The 17,339-nt window shown below is 40.4% G+C and overlaps 1 protein-coding gene across 7 annotated transcripts in view; it reads right to left on the bottom strand.

The window, feature by feature from the left end:
- LOC140895389 (DDB1- and CUL4-associated factor 6-like) overlaps positions 1–17,339 on the bottom strand; it is a 247,260-nt gene that overhangs the window by 60,467 nt on the left and 169,454 nt on the right. For 4 of the 7 annotated variants that reach the window (XM_073304939.1, XM_073304998.1, XM_073304966.1 and 1 more), the window contains 2 exons: positions 16,917–17,162; positions 10,663–10,830 (listed from right to left, as the gene is read on the bottom strand). In XM_073304939.1, the coding sequence (XP_073161040.1) occupies positions 10,663–10,830; positions 16,917–17,162 (414 nt within the window). The remainder of the gene's footprint in view (positions 1–10,662; positions 10,831–16,916; positions 17,163–17,339) is intronic. The other 3 variants (XM_073304947.1, XM_073304957.1, XM_073304989.1) reach the window with 1 other exon arrangement.

Genomic DNA, 17,339 nt, shown 5'->3' with positions numbered 1-17,339 from the left:
TGTCTTTTCACCAGTTCTCAATCCATGAAAGGATCTTCCCTCTTATCCCATGACAATTTAATTTACGTACGAGCCTTTGGAGAGGGACCTTGTCAAAGACTTTCTGGAAATCTAAGTACACTGTGTCCACTGGATCCCCCTTGTCCACATGTTTGTTGACCCCTTCAAAGAACTCTAATAGATTAGTAAAACATGATTTCCCTTTACAGAAACCATGTTGACTTTTGCCCAACAATTTATGTTCTTCTATGTGTTTGACAATTTTATTCTTTACTATTGTTTCAATTAATTTGCCCGGTACTGATGTTAGACTTACCAGTCTACAATTGCCAGGATCACCTCTAGAGCACTTCTTAAATATTGGCGTTACATTAGCTATCTTCCAGTCATTGGGTACAGAAGCTGATTTAAAGGACAGGTTACAAATCATAGTTAATAGTTCTGCAATTTCACATTTGAGTTCTTTCAGAACAGTTGGGTGAATGCCATCTGGTCCCAATCACTTGTTACTGTTAAGTTTCTCAATTAATTCCAAAACCTCCTCTAATGACACTTCAATCTGTGACAATTCCTCAGACTTGTTACCTAAAAAGGATGGCTCAGGTTTGGGAATCTCCCTAACATCCTCAGCCATGAAGACTGAAGCAAAGAATTCATTTAGTTTCTCCGCAATGACTTTGTCATCTTTAAGTGCTCCTTTTGTATCTCGATCGTCCAGGGGCCCCAGTGGTTGTTTAGCAGGCTTCCTGCTTCTGATGTACTTAAAAAAAACATTGTTATTATCTTTTGAGTTTTTGGCTAGCCGTTCTTCAAACTCCTTTTTGGCTTTTCTTATTACATTTTTACACTTAGTTTGGCAGTGTTTATGCTCCTTTCTATTTACCTCACTAGGATTTGACTTCCACTTTTTAAAAGATGCCTTTTTATCTCTCACTGCTTCTTCAAAGGTGCTTATTGTGTGTAAGGTTTCAGAGTAGCAGCCGTGTTAGTCTGTATCCACAAAAAGAACAGCAGTAGTTGTGGCACCTTAGAGGCTAACAAATTTATTGGAGCATAATCTTTCGTGAGCTACAGCCCACCTCATCGGATGCATAGAATGGAACATAAGAAGATATACACACATATATACAGAGAACATGAAAAGGTGGAAGTAGCCATACCAACTGTAAGAGGTTAATTAAGATGAGCTATTATCAGCGGGAGAAAAAAACTTTTGTAGTGATAATCAAGATGGCCCATTTAGACAGTTGACAAGAAGGTATGAGGATACTTAACATAGAGAAATAGATTCAATATGTGTAATGACCCAGCCACTCCCAGTCTCTATTCAAACCCAAGTTAATGGTATCTAGAATGGTATCAAAAGAATAAATGGACACAAATCTGACATCAGGAATCATAACATTCAAAAACTGGTAGAACGCTTCAACCTCTCTGGCCACTCAGTAAAAGATTTAAGGGTGGCAATTTTGCAGCAGAAAAGCTTCAAAAACACTCCAACAGGAAACTGCTGAGCTTGAATTAATATGCAAACTAGATACCCCACCCCACCCCACCCCCATTTTTGTGCACCATTTTGTGCAGGATACTGAAGTGCCAAGATCTCAAGAGAATACATGTCCACTCAGTATTGCATGTCCACTCACAAGCAGGAAGTACTGAAAATATATAGCTCTTGCGTTCAGGAGGGAAGAGATTTCCCACCTAAATCAAAACAATCTCATGAGAAGAAACCAGGAGAAGAAACTGGGGAATGCAGGAAAAGATGCAAGTTCAAGACATATCCTGAACTAAATTTCCATTTCCAATGCCCAGCAGGCTAGAATGCCTCAAATCAAGGTGATTTAAATCACCAAGTAGAAAGCCTCAAGTTAAAGAATTGATTTTAATCTACTTTTCCATTTGTACTTCAGTTATTTTCTAAAGAAAGAGGTATTCTCATTAAAGACATTAAATTGCGTTGATTTAAAACTAAATCGAGCCTTTAGCTGGATTCGGTACATCTTTTTGCTACCTAGCAAGGTGCACTATAACTTTATAAATTTATTTAAGCAATCATATAGCTTAATATTTTCAGATTCTTATTAATTGTACATTTTTAGCATGTTAGAAAATGGTGAATGATATATTGCGTATTTCATAAATAACTTACTCTTCGCTCATGATTTGTGTCAAGCTGCATTAGGATGGTAACTGGAATTTAATTAAACCCACAAAATAGCATATAAAAGTTATTGTTATTAAACAAAACAAGCCCTCAAACACAGTACATGACCTATTGTGCCATCTTTATAAAGCTCGACTCAAAAGACAGATGTTTTCCCCCCCAATTCTATCTTTATTTAGAAAAGCAGCCTTTAACTCAAAGTTTTTGATAGGAGGCTCATGGAGTCAGCATATTTATTTTTTATTTTAAATGTTTTAAAAGATTATAGTAAATTTAGGTCTTAATATATTTTGTATTAAAATTCAGTTTTCATTTTAAACAGATTTATAAAAACACATATCACAGAATCATAGAATATCAGGGTTGGAAGGGACCTCAGGAGATCATCTAGTCCAACCCCCTGCTCAAAGCAGGACCAATCCCCAATTTTTGCCCCAGATCCCTAAATGGCCCCCTCAAGGATTGAACTCACAATCCTGGGTTTAGCAGGCCAATGCTCAAACACTGAGCTATCCCTCCCCCCTTCAGCAAGAAAAATGTATTAATATTTAAAAAAACAAACTCATAAAAATCTGGTTTAAATTAAAAATATCAAATTTAAATCAGGTGTTGAGAGCTGCTAAGTGCACCCATAGGGAGATAAGGGACAGACTTAACATCTTTTAAGAGAGAGGGTATTTTAGCATGCTCGGGATACCGGTCAGGTTGTTTGCTTGAATATGTTGAGCTTGTATTAGTGGAAGGAATTATTTGCAAGCCTCTTGGACTGCTTTCAGTTCAAATATGTTTATGTGCATCCTGGACTCCCAAGGAGTCCACATTGTTGGGATAGGGCACCCATCTTGACAGGCATACAGCACAACTAAAGAAGCATGTGTGATTGAAGTTTTCTCAGGTGGAGGGGGAATGAAAAGGGCTCCCACATACATATGGTCTCTGTTCTCCTACCAAGTTAGAGGATCTCTCACCCTGGGAAGGAGGGAGACTAACATTTACATGTTTTCCCTAGTTGGTCCCAAACAGTCAGAAACGAGGCCTATAGGCCTACAATCTTGCAAAGGGCAACACATAAGTGCAGGATGCCATGTGACATAAGAGGATGAGGCATTAACAAACCAATGTTTATGAGCTCTGTTTGAGCTGAGTAGCAAGATTCTTTATGGATTGAAATGTGTCCTCAGGGAGTTATGCTTTGATGCTGAAAGAGTCCAAAGTTGCTCCAATAAACTACAATCTGTGTAAGAACTAAAACAAACTTTTCTGTGTTGACACAGAGTCCCAATGATACTAGTGAACAGGGATGAAGTTGTTCTTGATACTTCCTGATAAGATTTCTGTGTCAATAGACCAGGGGTCCCCAACACAGTGCCTGCTGGGGCATTTTTGTGCGCGCACAGGACATCCAGCCGCCGAAATGTGTTGCCGTTTCCCAGCAGCATTTTGGCGGCGACGCTTCTTGCCGCTGCCGCTTCTCGGCGGCAGCATTTCAGTGGCGGGGTGTCCGGCACCTGTCTTCTGGGAATAGCAAGAAAGGTTGGGGACCGCTGCAATAGACAATTGCCTAGGTAGGGAAAGACTGATGATCCGTAGCATCAAAAGTGCGCTGCTACAACTGACACTACCTTTGGTGCTGTTGCTCAGTCAGAGGGGAGCACCCTATATGTATAATGGTCCAGACCTACAATGAACCTTAGGAAACTCCCGTGAGAGGGGTAAGAAAATATTTTGAGTAAATCCCTTCCACTGATGTTGAGCGGGTACTGGCTCCATGTCTCCCTGGTGGAGGAGAAAGTTTACCTGTTGAATAAGTATCTTCTTGTGAGAGTGGCCCCGAAGAGGGATGGGGAAGGGGAATTCTATGACAGAACTGGAATGAATGAATGTCAAGAATCCATTTGTCTGTTACCATCCACCATGCATGGGAAAAGCAAATTAAGCAGCCACCAAAATGGGTATCACAGTTCTCAGATGAAGCAGGTGGCAACTGGGTTGGTTCTCAGCTCTCAAAGATTTCCATCAAAAGACTTCCTTAACAGGATGCTGTGATTGGAAGGAGATGGAGCATTATGCTTGGTCTTCTGGGTCCTGTTTTTAAATGTGACTGTTCATATCCCATCTTCCTCTGATGGTAAAGGGGTTGTGGTGCTGGCCTGTGGTTGTATGCTTGTGGTCCATGAAATTCTCTCTCCGGTGCTGGAGTACATGTCTCCAGGGAGCAAAAGGTTGCCCTTCAGTCCTTCATACAGCGTGATGTCTTGTCATGTTTTCACTGAATAGTTATCAAAGTTACCACCTGTCCTTCATTGTAGACTGAACTTCCCTGGGAAATCTCAACGAATGAAGCCAGGATTCTTGACACACAATGATAGCCATCGCCATTGATTGCGAGGCTGTGTCAGTTGAAAATACTGTGGCATGGAGAGAATGCAACCAACTTACCCTCCTCAATAAGAGCTTGAAAAAGTGCTCTACTCCCTGTGGGAGATTGTCGATTAATTGCTGCAATTCACCAAATTTACAAAGTCACATTTACAAATTAATGCCTAGTAATTAGCAATCCAGAACTGCAGGCTGGTTGAGATAAAGACCTGTCTCCCAAGGCATTCCCTGGCAGAGGAAGTAGAGTATGATTGATGTTACCTACTCCTTTCAGTGGTAGCTTGTAACAACTAAAGAATTTGGGACAGGACGTAGAAATAAAAACTCTGTGCCCTTGTCTGGTACAAAGTATCTTAATTAAACACACAAAATAGCATATAACATTTATTGTTATTAAACAAAACAAGCCCTTAAACACAGTACATGACCTCTTAGGAGTGGAGCACATTACTGGCATATGCCAGACAGCTTTGTCAGGCTCCAACATGGACTTCATTAATACCTTATTTGGCCCAACACTCTAAGATACCCAGGGGCTTGTGAGGTCTCTCTTCCAGCGGGACCTAGAGTGTGTCAGCAACCTCCTTAAGTCCTGAAACTGCCTGTAGTCATCAGGTGGAGAAGGCGAGGCTGGAACAACTGCCTCAACAGGAGCTGAAGATATTTCTGTTGAGACCAACAGTAAAGCTGGATCCAGCTCTTCTCCCTCCTCTTTCACGGGCTCCTGAGGAAGTTCAAGCTCCTCTCGGAGAGAAAGATGTTGTAACTTTCGATGGGCCCATACCGATTCAGTGTAGCATTTGTACGAATCCCATGGCCCCCAATAAGACCAAGAGGGGAATCAAATATCGGTGCAAAGGTACCTTGTCTTGTGAGATTTGAGAGTGCCGAGGAAATTCTGAATCTTCTGACTGGCTAACATTCTGTCTCTGAGGGTCCCTCAGTGACATCCAACTCCCCTGAGGAGGAAAAAGATAGATGCTCCTTCAAACAGCAGTGCTGTCAGAACCGTGGATGCTGACCTCCCACAGCTAGTGGACAGGATATGAATGAGCTTCTCCTTTCATACCATCCCTGGACTGATGGAGTCAGGATCAACTTAGTAAAGACTGCATCCAATAAAATGGGAAACTCAGGATTTGGAAGAATGATAATGCCCTCTGGGATCACATATCTGTCTCCACTTGCAGAGGGTTGAGGGACTGTTCTCCCTATGCATCGTCTGAGCTGGTGCAGATAGACCTGTCCATGCTGATGCCTCTTTGTTGGGACATGGCAGTGGATTTCTCTCTAGGTTTCTGAGAGTGTTTCCTACCTTCACGATGAGCCTGAGGAGGCCTTGGCTTTATTCCTGTCCACCTGTGTCAGAGGTCATAGTACTAGGAGGCAGGCTCCTAAGCATCTCTTCCCATTGTACGCGGGTTCTGCTGGCCGAGGTCAGACTGAGGCCTCATTGCATGATCCACCAGATGTTTTCTAAGTCTATACTCCTGTACATGGAGGATCCAGCTGGAAAAGATCAACTAATACTGGACTTCAAAGCTGTGGGACATTCTCCAAGGCAGCAGAAGCACTTCAGATAGTCATTGTTGATCAGGAAAGCCCTGATGCAGGAACTACCATTCCTTAAGCCTTAAGAAATTTGGGCATAATAGTCACTCTATATGAGGGAAAGTTGGGGAGGAACCCCTGAATCTTAACTAGCTAGATACCATAAAAGCCACCACTAAAAATGATCTAATAAGAAATATCTTTACAATATTTACAGGAAAAACACTGAAGAGGAACTTCGTGGACAGAGAAGGGTTTCATCTCAGGCCATGCAGTGGTAGAAAGGAACTGGGGAGGGCGCTGGTCAACATCACCCCTTATGAAATTGGTTAAAGCATGAGGAAAAGGCACAGGTGAGGACTAACAGACTCTGCTAGTAAAAATCTTCTGCCTCAGGCACACGGTGTGCCTCTGTGATCACACTGGAATACACATAGGTACCACCATTCGAAGGAAGATAGTTGGGCCCTATTGTGAATCTGAGGTACATCCTGTGGCCCAGATAGAGGTGATATGAAAGTACGTATCCTGCAAGTCAAGAGACATGAACCAGTCTTGAATGTGGAGAGATGGGATGATGGAGACAAGCATTACCATCCTCAACCTGAGATGCCATATGTATTTGTTGAGACTCCTTAGATATAGGATAGGACAAAGACCTCCTTTTTCCTTTGGGAAATACCAGGCATAGAAGCCCTTCCCTTGAATTCCTTTGGAACCTTCGCTACAGCTCCTAGATGAGGAAATGAGGCCACTTCTGATTTCAACAAGCTTTTGAGAGAAGGGTCCATGAAGAAGAATAGGGAAGATGGACAGTGGACCCTATGCAACAGATCCCACTCTAGGTCTGTACAGCTGTGTCTAGACATCAATAATTGGTCAAGATGCATCAATATGATCACACTGGTCAAAGACAGATGTTATCAAAGGAGTTCTGAAGAATTCAGAAGATTTGTAGTAACATTTAGATGAAGCTAAGAACTAGGGGATCACTCACCAAGATTCCATCTTGCTGCTACATGCAGTAAGAGGGAACTGTGGGAGGATCAAAAGCTCTCCACTCTTGATTTCCTCGCATGGGAGCATGAGATGACACAGGGCACATGCACAACCCCAGTGGATACTTAAAAATCTCTAGACTCATGTGTACGCACACCTACAGTGGAATCCACACCAATGTTCTCTCTAAACTTTTTTTCTACTGAGTGGGCTACAAACTCCACTAAGCACTACATTTTTGTCCTTGGGCAAGCTTTCTGCACCACCACTTTTTTTTTTTAAAAACACCGTGAGGGATGTGTACAGGTAGGGTTGGGGACGGAAAGCATGTGCAGGAGATGCTGTCCTAAAGTGTCCTCCCCAGTCTCTCACACAGGACCCTGTCACCAGAATTTTCTCCACAGCAGTTGTCTTAGGAGCCTGGCCAGGAGTCTGTGGCATCAGACCACACCTCCTCCAGCCCAGGGTTTCAGATCTCCCCCTGCCATTTGTTCTCACAAAGGGGTTTTGTTCTCACAAAGGGGTTCTGGCCACAGTTCACCTCTCAGCAGCAGCAATGGTCACATTCCTTGTACTGAACTGCCAGGTGGGCAAGTGGTGGGGGAGCGGGGTGTCCTCTGCTGACCTGATTAGCCATCGCAGAGCTCAGCCAGGTTGCTCACCTGGGATCCTGCACAAGGGACACCCCAACTGTGTCCCCGATACTAGAAGCACTTCCACCATCTTTTCCCCCCTCCTCCCATCAGTGAAAAGGCACAGCTGCATGCACTGTCACAGCGGGAGGGGGAACGAGCAGAGCAGGTTCTTACAGGACCACACCACACCCCTGCTGGGGCCCCAGAGAAGAAACATAGCAGCATGTTTTCTGACCTGTGCTGTATATACAAGATTGTTGCATGGCTGTGTAGCTTACAAGAAATGTTGATCCACATTGACACATACTCAAAAAGTAATAGTAACACATGCATCAACCTCCAGATAGGAATTTCAAAAGCAGAGTCCTTGCCTAACTTTTTGTACATTGGAGTCAATAGGAATTCTATCATTGACATTAATGTGAGTAAAGCTAGGCTAGCACTCGGTATTTCTGAAAATCCCACACTTCATCTCTGAATTAGTATCAATATTTATTGACCCAGAACATAAATGTTAGCTTTGTCTTTGTCTGTCAATGTGTGTCTTTTGGGTCAATAAATCTTGATGTTCAGTCCATCAGAGGAATAATGGAAAGCCTTCTCTTTTCAAAAGCACAACAGCCAACAAGATTTTTGCCTTTGTCCTGGCTTTCCCTGTCAGGAGTAGCTATTGAGTTCTTGCCACAGGGCAGAGACCACTGCTCTTGTGGTTACCATGGTCTTCCCTGTTCTACTGGCCTTTTTCCACATGCAAGAAGGCAGCCACTGGCGTCAGCAGCAACACCAGAATGTACACACAGTCCCCCAGGGTCTGGGGTCTCCAACTTCCAACCCATCTGAAAATTGTTTCTGGAAAAGAGTTTCCAATGCTAGCAACTATGTTCAATTCAATATCTACATATTCTAAGTAGAGCACTAGCCACAGCCATAGTTAATATTGTCAGAGTGTTTCCATTCTATGATTTTGCTTTCAGTAGTGTATAGCTTTCTAAACATTATCTTTCACAATGAACATTCTAGGCTCAGTCACTGCCCAAAGAGTGATCTTTTTTAAAAAGGAAAAACTGAAAAGAAATGCTATTCCACTTACAAAAGTGCCAAAACTGGGGGGGAGAGAAGATAAGGGATAAAGAGGGATAGAAAGTTGAAATTTGGCAGGTAAATAGTTTCTTCAGGAAGAAAGGTGTCCGTGTTCTTGTAAAAATAGTTTTTGATTTGGCTGAATTAAGAGTTCCATAATTTACTTGAGTTAGGAGTTCGGGCTTGTGAACTAGTTAAATACTGGAACTTGTTAAAAATATTTCAACACTCTAAATGATAGACGGCTACACTGTGCTTGCATGCATAGCTAATTAAAGATCATAGTATGAAAGTAGTAAACCATGCCTCATTCAACACACAAGGAGAGAAGGGGTTCATAAAATTTTCCATGTGACCTGGCACTGTAAACAGTTTTGTGCATGAGACATCTTTTTCAGCATCACAGAATGCAAACCTGATTTTGCTTCTGATATTTGATGCCACCTACCCATATACTCTAGGCAAATGCTAAAGATTAAAGACTAGACTGTGTAACCCCTACTCATAGTTTCAATGGAACTACTGATGGAGCAACGTGTTACTCAAGGTGAATATGGGTGACATAATTTGGCCCTAAAAAAAGAAAAAGGAAAGTCCATGCAAAAATACAATATATTAAGAGAAGTTAAGCATTCATGAGTCAGGAATGGCAAAGTTAAGGCTGCATATGCACAAGTTTCACAATTACAGCATATTTCTAGTGAACAGACCCTATTAACTTCTAATTATTTCTGAGATTGAGAATTTTAGACAAAATCAGGTAAATAGGTATTTCTTGAGTTGATGACAGCAAGCCCTTAAGGTTTATTCCAAACTCCGAATATTCCCATAAATAAATGAATGGAGCCAATTGTACATGGGTGCGCAATTCCCGTGAGACAGAATTGAGAAGAGAGATCTTTTCAATTTCTTATGTCTGTCAAAAATTAACGTCAGATATAATGAACATTTTTATATCCAATATACTTATTGATCTGCCAGTCAGCCATCTTACTCCAGTTCTGCATCGCTTTGTCCATTTTAAGATATGGAATAAGTTTAAAAGGAAGAGAGCTGGAAGCCAAGATACAGCAGCCATTAGAGGCATTTTTACAATGAGCATAGCGCAAATGCTTATTCTGAAGGAAATTTTTAGTGAAGCAAAAATATCTATATATGCAGTTTGTTTACTTCAACATTACTTGTGAAATTGTTTAGTGCCAGTAAGCCCAGAATGTAGCCAATAGAGTCTTAACATGACTCACCGACACAGCCCCCTTTAATATGAAGATGTAACCCTGGGTGGTTATGTGTCAACATATACTGGACGCTCGCTAGAACGCGGGATATGGGATCCATGCGCGGTACCGTGTTACAGTGGGGACCGCGTTAAAATGAACTGCAATTAAAGTAATTAAATTTGGGATCCATGGCCGTGACTGCGTTATATGCAAATTTGTGCTATATAGACACGGGTTCTAGCGAGGGTCCAGTGTACTCCACCTAGATGAGAGTAACTTTCACTATTCGCTTTTCTAACAAGTGCTGCTCAAACAACTCCATTTCTGGTTATTTGCAGTGTGCTCAGCTTCCTTCTGGAAAGTTGTGATCCTATTTGGGCAAAATTTGCTGTAGCGTACTATTCATAACCTACCAGTACTTAAATGAAACTATGTATCACAACAATATTAGGAAAATATAGTAATGCTGCCATTAGTGTGTATCTAATTGTGATAACACCACCACACGCAAGGTAAAAATAAGCAGCAAGTGCATTAACTGTTTTGTTCTGAAGAGGAAGCATCTCAGCAAACAATAGCAGCACAAACTATAACTACATCAGCTGCTTAAGAAACCTTGACAAATGACAACCTGAAGTCTGAGGGTCCTGTGAGGAGCCCTTAGGGGAAGACTGATCAGAGGTAGAGGACTGTGGTGCTGAACCCTCAGCTAGCTCTCGCTGTCTTTGTTGTTCAGCCTTCTTAAGCCTCAGTCGCTGCAGGCCCCTACGGAGTATAGCTAACTCAGGTGCCAAAAATTCTGACAGATAGGGAAAAAAAAGGTGTAAAAGAAAAAGGCATAGAACATATAAAAGATAAAAAGAACAAATGACTGAAGAGCAAGGCAACAGATACTACGAGGAATAAAAGCAAAGTATTTCTTTTATATGGCAGCTTATTAAAGTGTAATAATTAGAAGCATAAACAAAATATTTAAATTTGGGTCTTTCCCTTTCTAAATGTATGAATCACAGGACATATGAAGTTCAGTTTTCATGCTACATGCCCGCCTCCATACCCCCAACTATTTAAGCGATTAACTGAAGAAAATTTAAAAAAAAGAAATATACCCAGATAGATTTAAAATAAAACAAAAAACTTAAATTCATCTTTTTACATGTTCCTGGTATGCCTAACCAAATCAGTACTCTCGGTAAGCGGGAAAAGTTATGCAAACTTAATCCATGAGCTAAAACTTCAAAGACACTTACTTGAACGGTTTTATTTTAAAATGTCATTTAACCAAATAGTTATATAATCCCAAATGCCAAAAGGAAAAAAAAAAACCAACCACCTGAGAAGGGGATTATGGACAGAAGTGACAGATGTCCAAGCAGAAAGCAGCAATTTTTAACATTGTCAACTATTTTCTGGTAGGTTTCAGAGTAACAGCCGTGTTAGTCTGTATTCGCAAAAAGAAAAGGAGTACTTGTGGCACTTTAGCAATTAACCAATTTATTTGAGCATGAGCTTTCGTAAGCTACAGCTCACTTCATCGGATGCATACTGCTGTAGCTCACAAAAGCTCATGCTCAAATAAATTGGTTAGTCTCTAAGGTGCCACAAGTCCTCCTTTTCTATTTTCTGGTAGCCTTCAATTTACACACTCCCAAATATGAACCTTTAAAAAAAAATCTGGAAACACTGCTAACTAGGTCCATAAAGAGGTACCTCAAAAAGGATCACCAAGGTTTCCTGCTACTGGCCTCTTAGCAATAATCTCTCTTTAGATACCATTTTAAATACTTAACTATTCTCACCTTGCCCTCTTCCTACTATTTGTCAGCTACACACTTTTCCTTCAGGTACCAGTCCCATCTCTGATTCACTGGTACTTGCTGAAATCAATCATTACTACCAAGGAGTCTAAATTGTTTCTCTTCCTTCCCTTGCTCTATTCAGGTTTCCTCTGGTCCTGGGTTCCAGTGTCTCTTGTCTATCACCACTTCTGGATATTACAACCAACCAGTTGGTGCCTGATGATGAAATGTAACAGGAAGGAAAAAGGAAAATATATATCCTAAAGGACCCCAGCATGCAAAACAAATATGCCAGGAGGGGTTGTCAAATAACAGAAAACCTGGTATCTTGGGGAATCAAAGTTCCAAGTTTTTTAAATTATTTTTTTAATTATTTCTCAATTGTGGCTAAAATTGCAGTTTCCAGTATTTGCTTAAAGGATTCAGTTCCACTTAGCCCAGAAATCATGGTTATTTAAAAGTTATTAAAAAGTTACCCCTCACATTTTAAAAGAACCGATTTTTCTTGCCTATGAATTTTTGCTTTACTAAATCTTTTAATAGCAGTCAATCTTCAAGCAGAAGTTCACCTTGCCAGCAAGTGGAGTCAGAAAACAAAATAAATGCCAATGGCACATCCCCAGTTCAAAATAAGGTAGAACTTGCTTAAAATCGGGACAAACCTATGGATTCAATGTTTTCCCAATTAATTTGACCATCTAATACAAAGAAAATGTATCCAAAGACACACTCAATGTGTGCATGTCTCTCTGCCACTCAGTTTATGGAAATAAAGTCTGATTAACATTTTATATATGGGTTGTTGCATAAAACTGAGTAGCTTACAATTTATCACTAGTTTAAAATTAATATTAAAACCATAATAAAGAACATTTCCTAGTTTCCATTGAGTGAGACAGACAGAGCAAAAACCAAAACTAATATGTTCATTTTACATCCATATTAACAACTTTTTGTAAGTGACAGGGCAATAAAAATGATTTCCCTCTTAGAGAAACAGAAGATTAATTTCAATCTTACAGTTAAAGGTTTGTCTCACTACAGGAACTTTAACAATGATCCAAAAACACATTTGAGAGGTTTCAGCTGTACTTCTCTAAACAGAATATAAACAATTTTCAGATGAAGTGGCTAATGTGACAAAGATCCCATGCAGTATTATTTTTGTGCTGGCTATTGTCTGTATAGATTGTTTTTCAAAATGTAAAAGGGCAAGAGTATTTCTGAAATAGGAAGTCAGGCATTCATTGTATGATATACTTTGAGGACAACATAGTATGCAAAGGATTTAAATATGTATTATGATTCAAATAAACGGTAATAAAATGTTTGGGTTTCAAAAGGGAGGTTATTTCAGGTGCCTGAAAGAAATGTAGCAAATTATAAAACAGAACAGTGCAAGTTATTTGCTTAGTAGTCCATTCTCCTGTTCCTTCATGAATCATGCTCTATTTCTATGAAAGTCACCCTGGTCCAAAAGATGGTGACTGCACTCAGTTTCTTAACACTCACTAAAACTTTTCTGTCCCCTCCAAATGAACATCCACCATTGCCCTCTCCAAACTGATGGCTGGATCATCTTTGGCTTTTCCTCTCAAGGTTTCCAACCCTCCCCACCCAATCATCTCTTCTCTTTAGGTTTTGCAACCTTCTTCTGTTTGCCTTTCCTCCTCTTCACCATTATATTCAAAATACTGCTATTACAGTCCTCTCTTTTTCCTCTCCTGTCACTCACACCACTGCATGGCCTACCACCCTGTCTCTTAAATTCTCCATCCCTTCAAGATCCAACAGTCCTTCTACTTTTCTTTCTCACTCTCCATATCCCCCTCTCATTCCTCCTGCCTTACTGCTACCACTTCCTCCTTCTCAACTTTATGCCTTCTCTGTAGTTGCCTCTTGCTCCTGGAACACCCTTCTGAACTCAATCTGCCAAAAGCTCTCTTCTTCCTTCAAACGTCTCCTTAAAACCAAGTTCTCCTAGGAATCTTTCCTGTCTTCTCTTCACCAATAAGTTTCTCATTCACTTTCCTTCATTATTTTTCTGTGTCTGGCCTATTTTAAACCGTAAGTTCCTTCGAGCAAGGAATGTATCTTTTCTATGTTTGTGGAATAACTCTAAAGGCATGGTGTTCTACAAGTGATCTGTAATAGATTAAAAAATATATACAAATAGAGTTTGGTTTTAAATTCTGATGATTATGGGACTATTCTGGGTTATTTTTTTAAAAAGCAATCTTTCAGTATTTAACACCATACAGTCAAATGTTCTTTATTTCAAAAAGTCACTTTCTGCGTGAGCAGATACAGCTGTAGATACTAGCCACAGAATCATAGGACTTGAAGGGACCATCTAGTCTAGTCCCCTGCACTCATGGCAGGACTAAATATGCAGACCATTCCTGACAGGTGTTTGTCTAACCTGCTATTAAAAATCTCCAATGATGGAGATTCCACAACCTCCCTAGGCAATTTATTCTAGTGCTTAACCACCCTGACAATTAGGAAGTTTTTCCTAATGTCCAATCTAAACCACCCTTGCTGTAATTTAAGCCCATTGCTTCTTGTCCTATCCTCAAAGGTTAAGGAGAACAATTTTTCTCCCTCCTCTTTGTAACAACATCTCTCTATGTGCAACTTTACCATCTCAGTGAATCATGTTATTCCTGACCAGTAAGTTACTACTGTAATCACTCCTGCAGGAGAGATTCTGGTTATTCAAAAAGTGGTATTTTTTCCATACTCATAACTGAACTAACATCTGAACATATCATTCAGGAGCAGTGTAAGAGTAAAAGTATCTGGATAAGACTTAAAACTGAAATCCTAACCAGTTGTGGTCAAAGACCTCAAACATAATTACAGCAAGTTTAAAATCTCCATTGCCCTCAAGACACATGATCTTTCAAACCTGATGTGAAGCAAACTGCCATTAATTTTTTTGGTGAAGGTTGCTTAGTTCCCTGTTTGATAGGAATCTGCCAATGGAAGTGGTGCAGAGAGAGAGAGCACACCATCAGAAGGGGGATGTACTGGGAAATAATGGTATCAGTTGGACTCCACATGCTGGCATGAGAAACTTTCACCCAAAGTTTCAGACTTACTCAGAGAAATACAGAAGGAAAAATTCATTTGTGAGAGTGCATTCTGTAGGAGAGATGTCAGAAAAGTGCTGGTACAGAACTACATAAGATTCTCTATAACAGTTGTCATTATGCAACTCACAGCATTTAATAAAGTAGCCTGCAGCAGTTCTCTTTAACACAGTAGGTGCAGCCACGGGGACAACAGGCCCCAGTAAACAGTGACATATAATGAACAAAGCAAAATGACAGTCAGATCAATACTGGGATTGGCCATCTCTCTATCACACATGAGGGTGGCTGAAATCTGCAGCATTTTATGTATAACGGAGCCCTTGAGCTTTTGACAATTTGTGAATATAAACCTTGGTTGGTATAGTATCAGCATCAATATGCTGTGTGCAAAAGCTATAGGTAACTGAAAGCCCCTGATATTCAGTAAAATGGGTTCCTGACTTTCTCATTTATTAGGAGAGATGAACCACACTTCAGTTGGAATGAGTAAAATTGTTGCTGTTTACTTTCTCTATTAGGGAAAATTAACTGGGATACCAGACGAATATTGGTATATTTGAAAGTTTTGGGGTTTTTTTAAATTACCTTTAATAAACATCCATTTATATCTTTAACTTCTCTTTCTTCCATGTTTTTAAGCAGCAGTACTGTCCTGCCCCTTTCTGATAATGTCCCAGAGGGTCTGACTGCAGCAGCCATAGCACAGTGAATGGCACTCTCTCTTTCCTCTTATGGCTGCTTCTCAAAGAAGATTGGGAGATGGGGAAAAATCTCATCTCTCCCTCATCCCAGCACATCCACTCAGGGCCTGGGAGAGTTGGAACCACTCATCTCCTCCAAGGACAGCAACTCACAATGCCTGCAATAAGTATCAGAAGAGAGAGGGTGGACCTTACACAGTACTGCCTCCCCCAAATTTTCAAAGATCACAAGTCAAGCCTCAAAAAACCCATGAGATTTTTAAAAAATAATAATTGGGGGGCAGGGATTATTTTCCTTCTAGTTTCTCAACCTTTTGGGTGCACTCAGGTCTCATCTTCAAGCTTCTCTCTATAGCCATAAGGACTATAAACTTACGTTTTTTAAAAAAACTGAAAGCTGAGACTCATGTAAACACATGACTCTAGAAGCTGGGGCTCTAGGAAACGCACCAGTTATTGTGATATCTGTGAGAAAATTGTGGTAGTTGGCAACACCTCTTGCAGGTGGTATTCCTGGCCTTCTGCTATGCACCCACAGGGATCCAGGACAAAAAGTGCCTCTTCTGCGTATTGGTGCAGAGGGCTGTGACTCAGCCTTGTAGCTCTCTCCCACAAAGAGATCACTGATATTAACAACTAGGCTAAATTCTCCTTTCATTTACACTAATGTAAATGTAAATCTCCATTTAAGACAAGGAGCTACTTCAGTTACAATATTAGAAGTGAAAATAGAACTTAGATTATTAAATGGGACAGAATACACTACAAGGTGAGCCCTGTCCATCCAGATACTTTCAACAGGCAAAACAACTCTGCCGTAGTTGATTCTGTCATAGCTTCTATACGTCCTGGGTGTATATACTGGCTGAAAGGGACACATCATTCCAGATTTCCATTGATGAGCAAAAGATGACAGATTTTGCTATTCATTGTGTTGGAGCTACTGCAGCCAAATCTCAGCAGGAGGGGTAGGGTATCTACTTGTATGCCACGAAGAAGACAGTTAAACAATACAAAATATAGGGCTTTTTTGTTTTAAAAAAAAGTATAATTAATTTTTAAAAACAAGATTAGTAATTCTACTTGAGATTCTCTTTGTGAAAGTACATTTCTTTATAGCCACACTTATATAGTGTCAAGTAACAGAAATATCTAATCCACATTCATGACATGCATGACCTCAACAAGACTATAAATCAATTACCAAAAATGTGTCAAAAACAAAATTGTAGTTTGTTATTTAAGTAATTTGATAAACCATGGCATATTGAATCGATTTCTCCTCACCAGACTGATGGAGTGTAGGATGTGCAGATGCCTCCAAAGATGGTCTTTGTTCATTGTCAGGAGAGGATAGTAAGGATGGGGAAGGGGGGGTTTCTATTGAGGAAGATGTTGAGGGAGCTTGTGCTGACATTGTAGAGGATGAAGAGGATGGAAGCTGTTCAGGACCATCCACTTCCATTGCAGTCTCTGATTCAGCACTTGGTGGTACGTTGCTAATAATGGAGGCATCTGGTCGACTGGTTCCACCTTTGGGGAAAAAAATAGCAAATGCACGTTTACAGAAGGACTCTTTTGTATGATCATTTAATATTTTGCAAACATAAAATGTTCTGTACTGTACAATATACTAAAACTACAGTTTGTGCCCCAGAAAGCTTCCAATCAAAGAGATCTTGTACATCCAACCCCCTCTTTCATGTAAAA

Source organism: Lepidochelys kempii, chromosome 1 (assembly GCF_965140265.1).
Source record: "Lepidochelys kempii isolate rLepKem1 chromosome 1, rLepKem1.hap2, whole genome shotgun sequence".
NCBI lineage: Eukaryota > Metazoa > Chordata > Testudines > Cheloniidae > Lepidochelys > Lepidochelys kempii.
The sequence above is the reverse complement of the archived record's forward strand: the minus strand, read 5'-3'. Positions and strand labels throughout refer to the sequence as shown.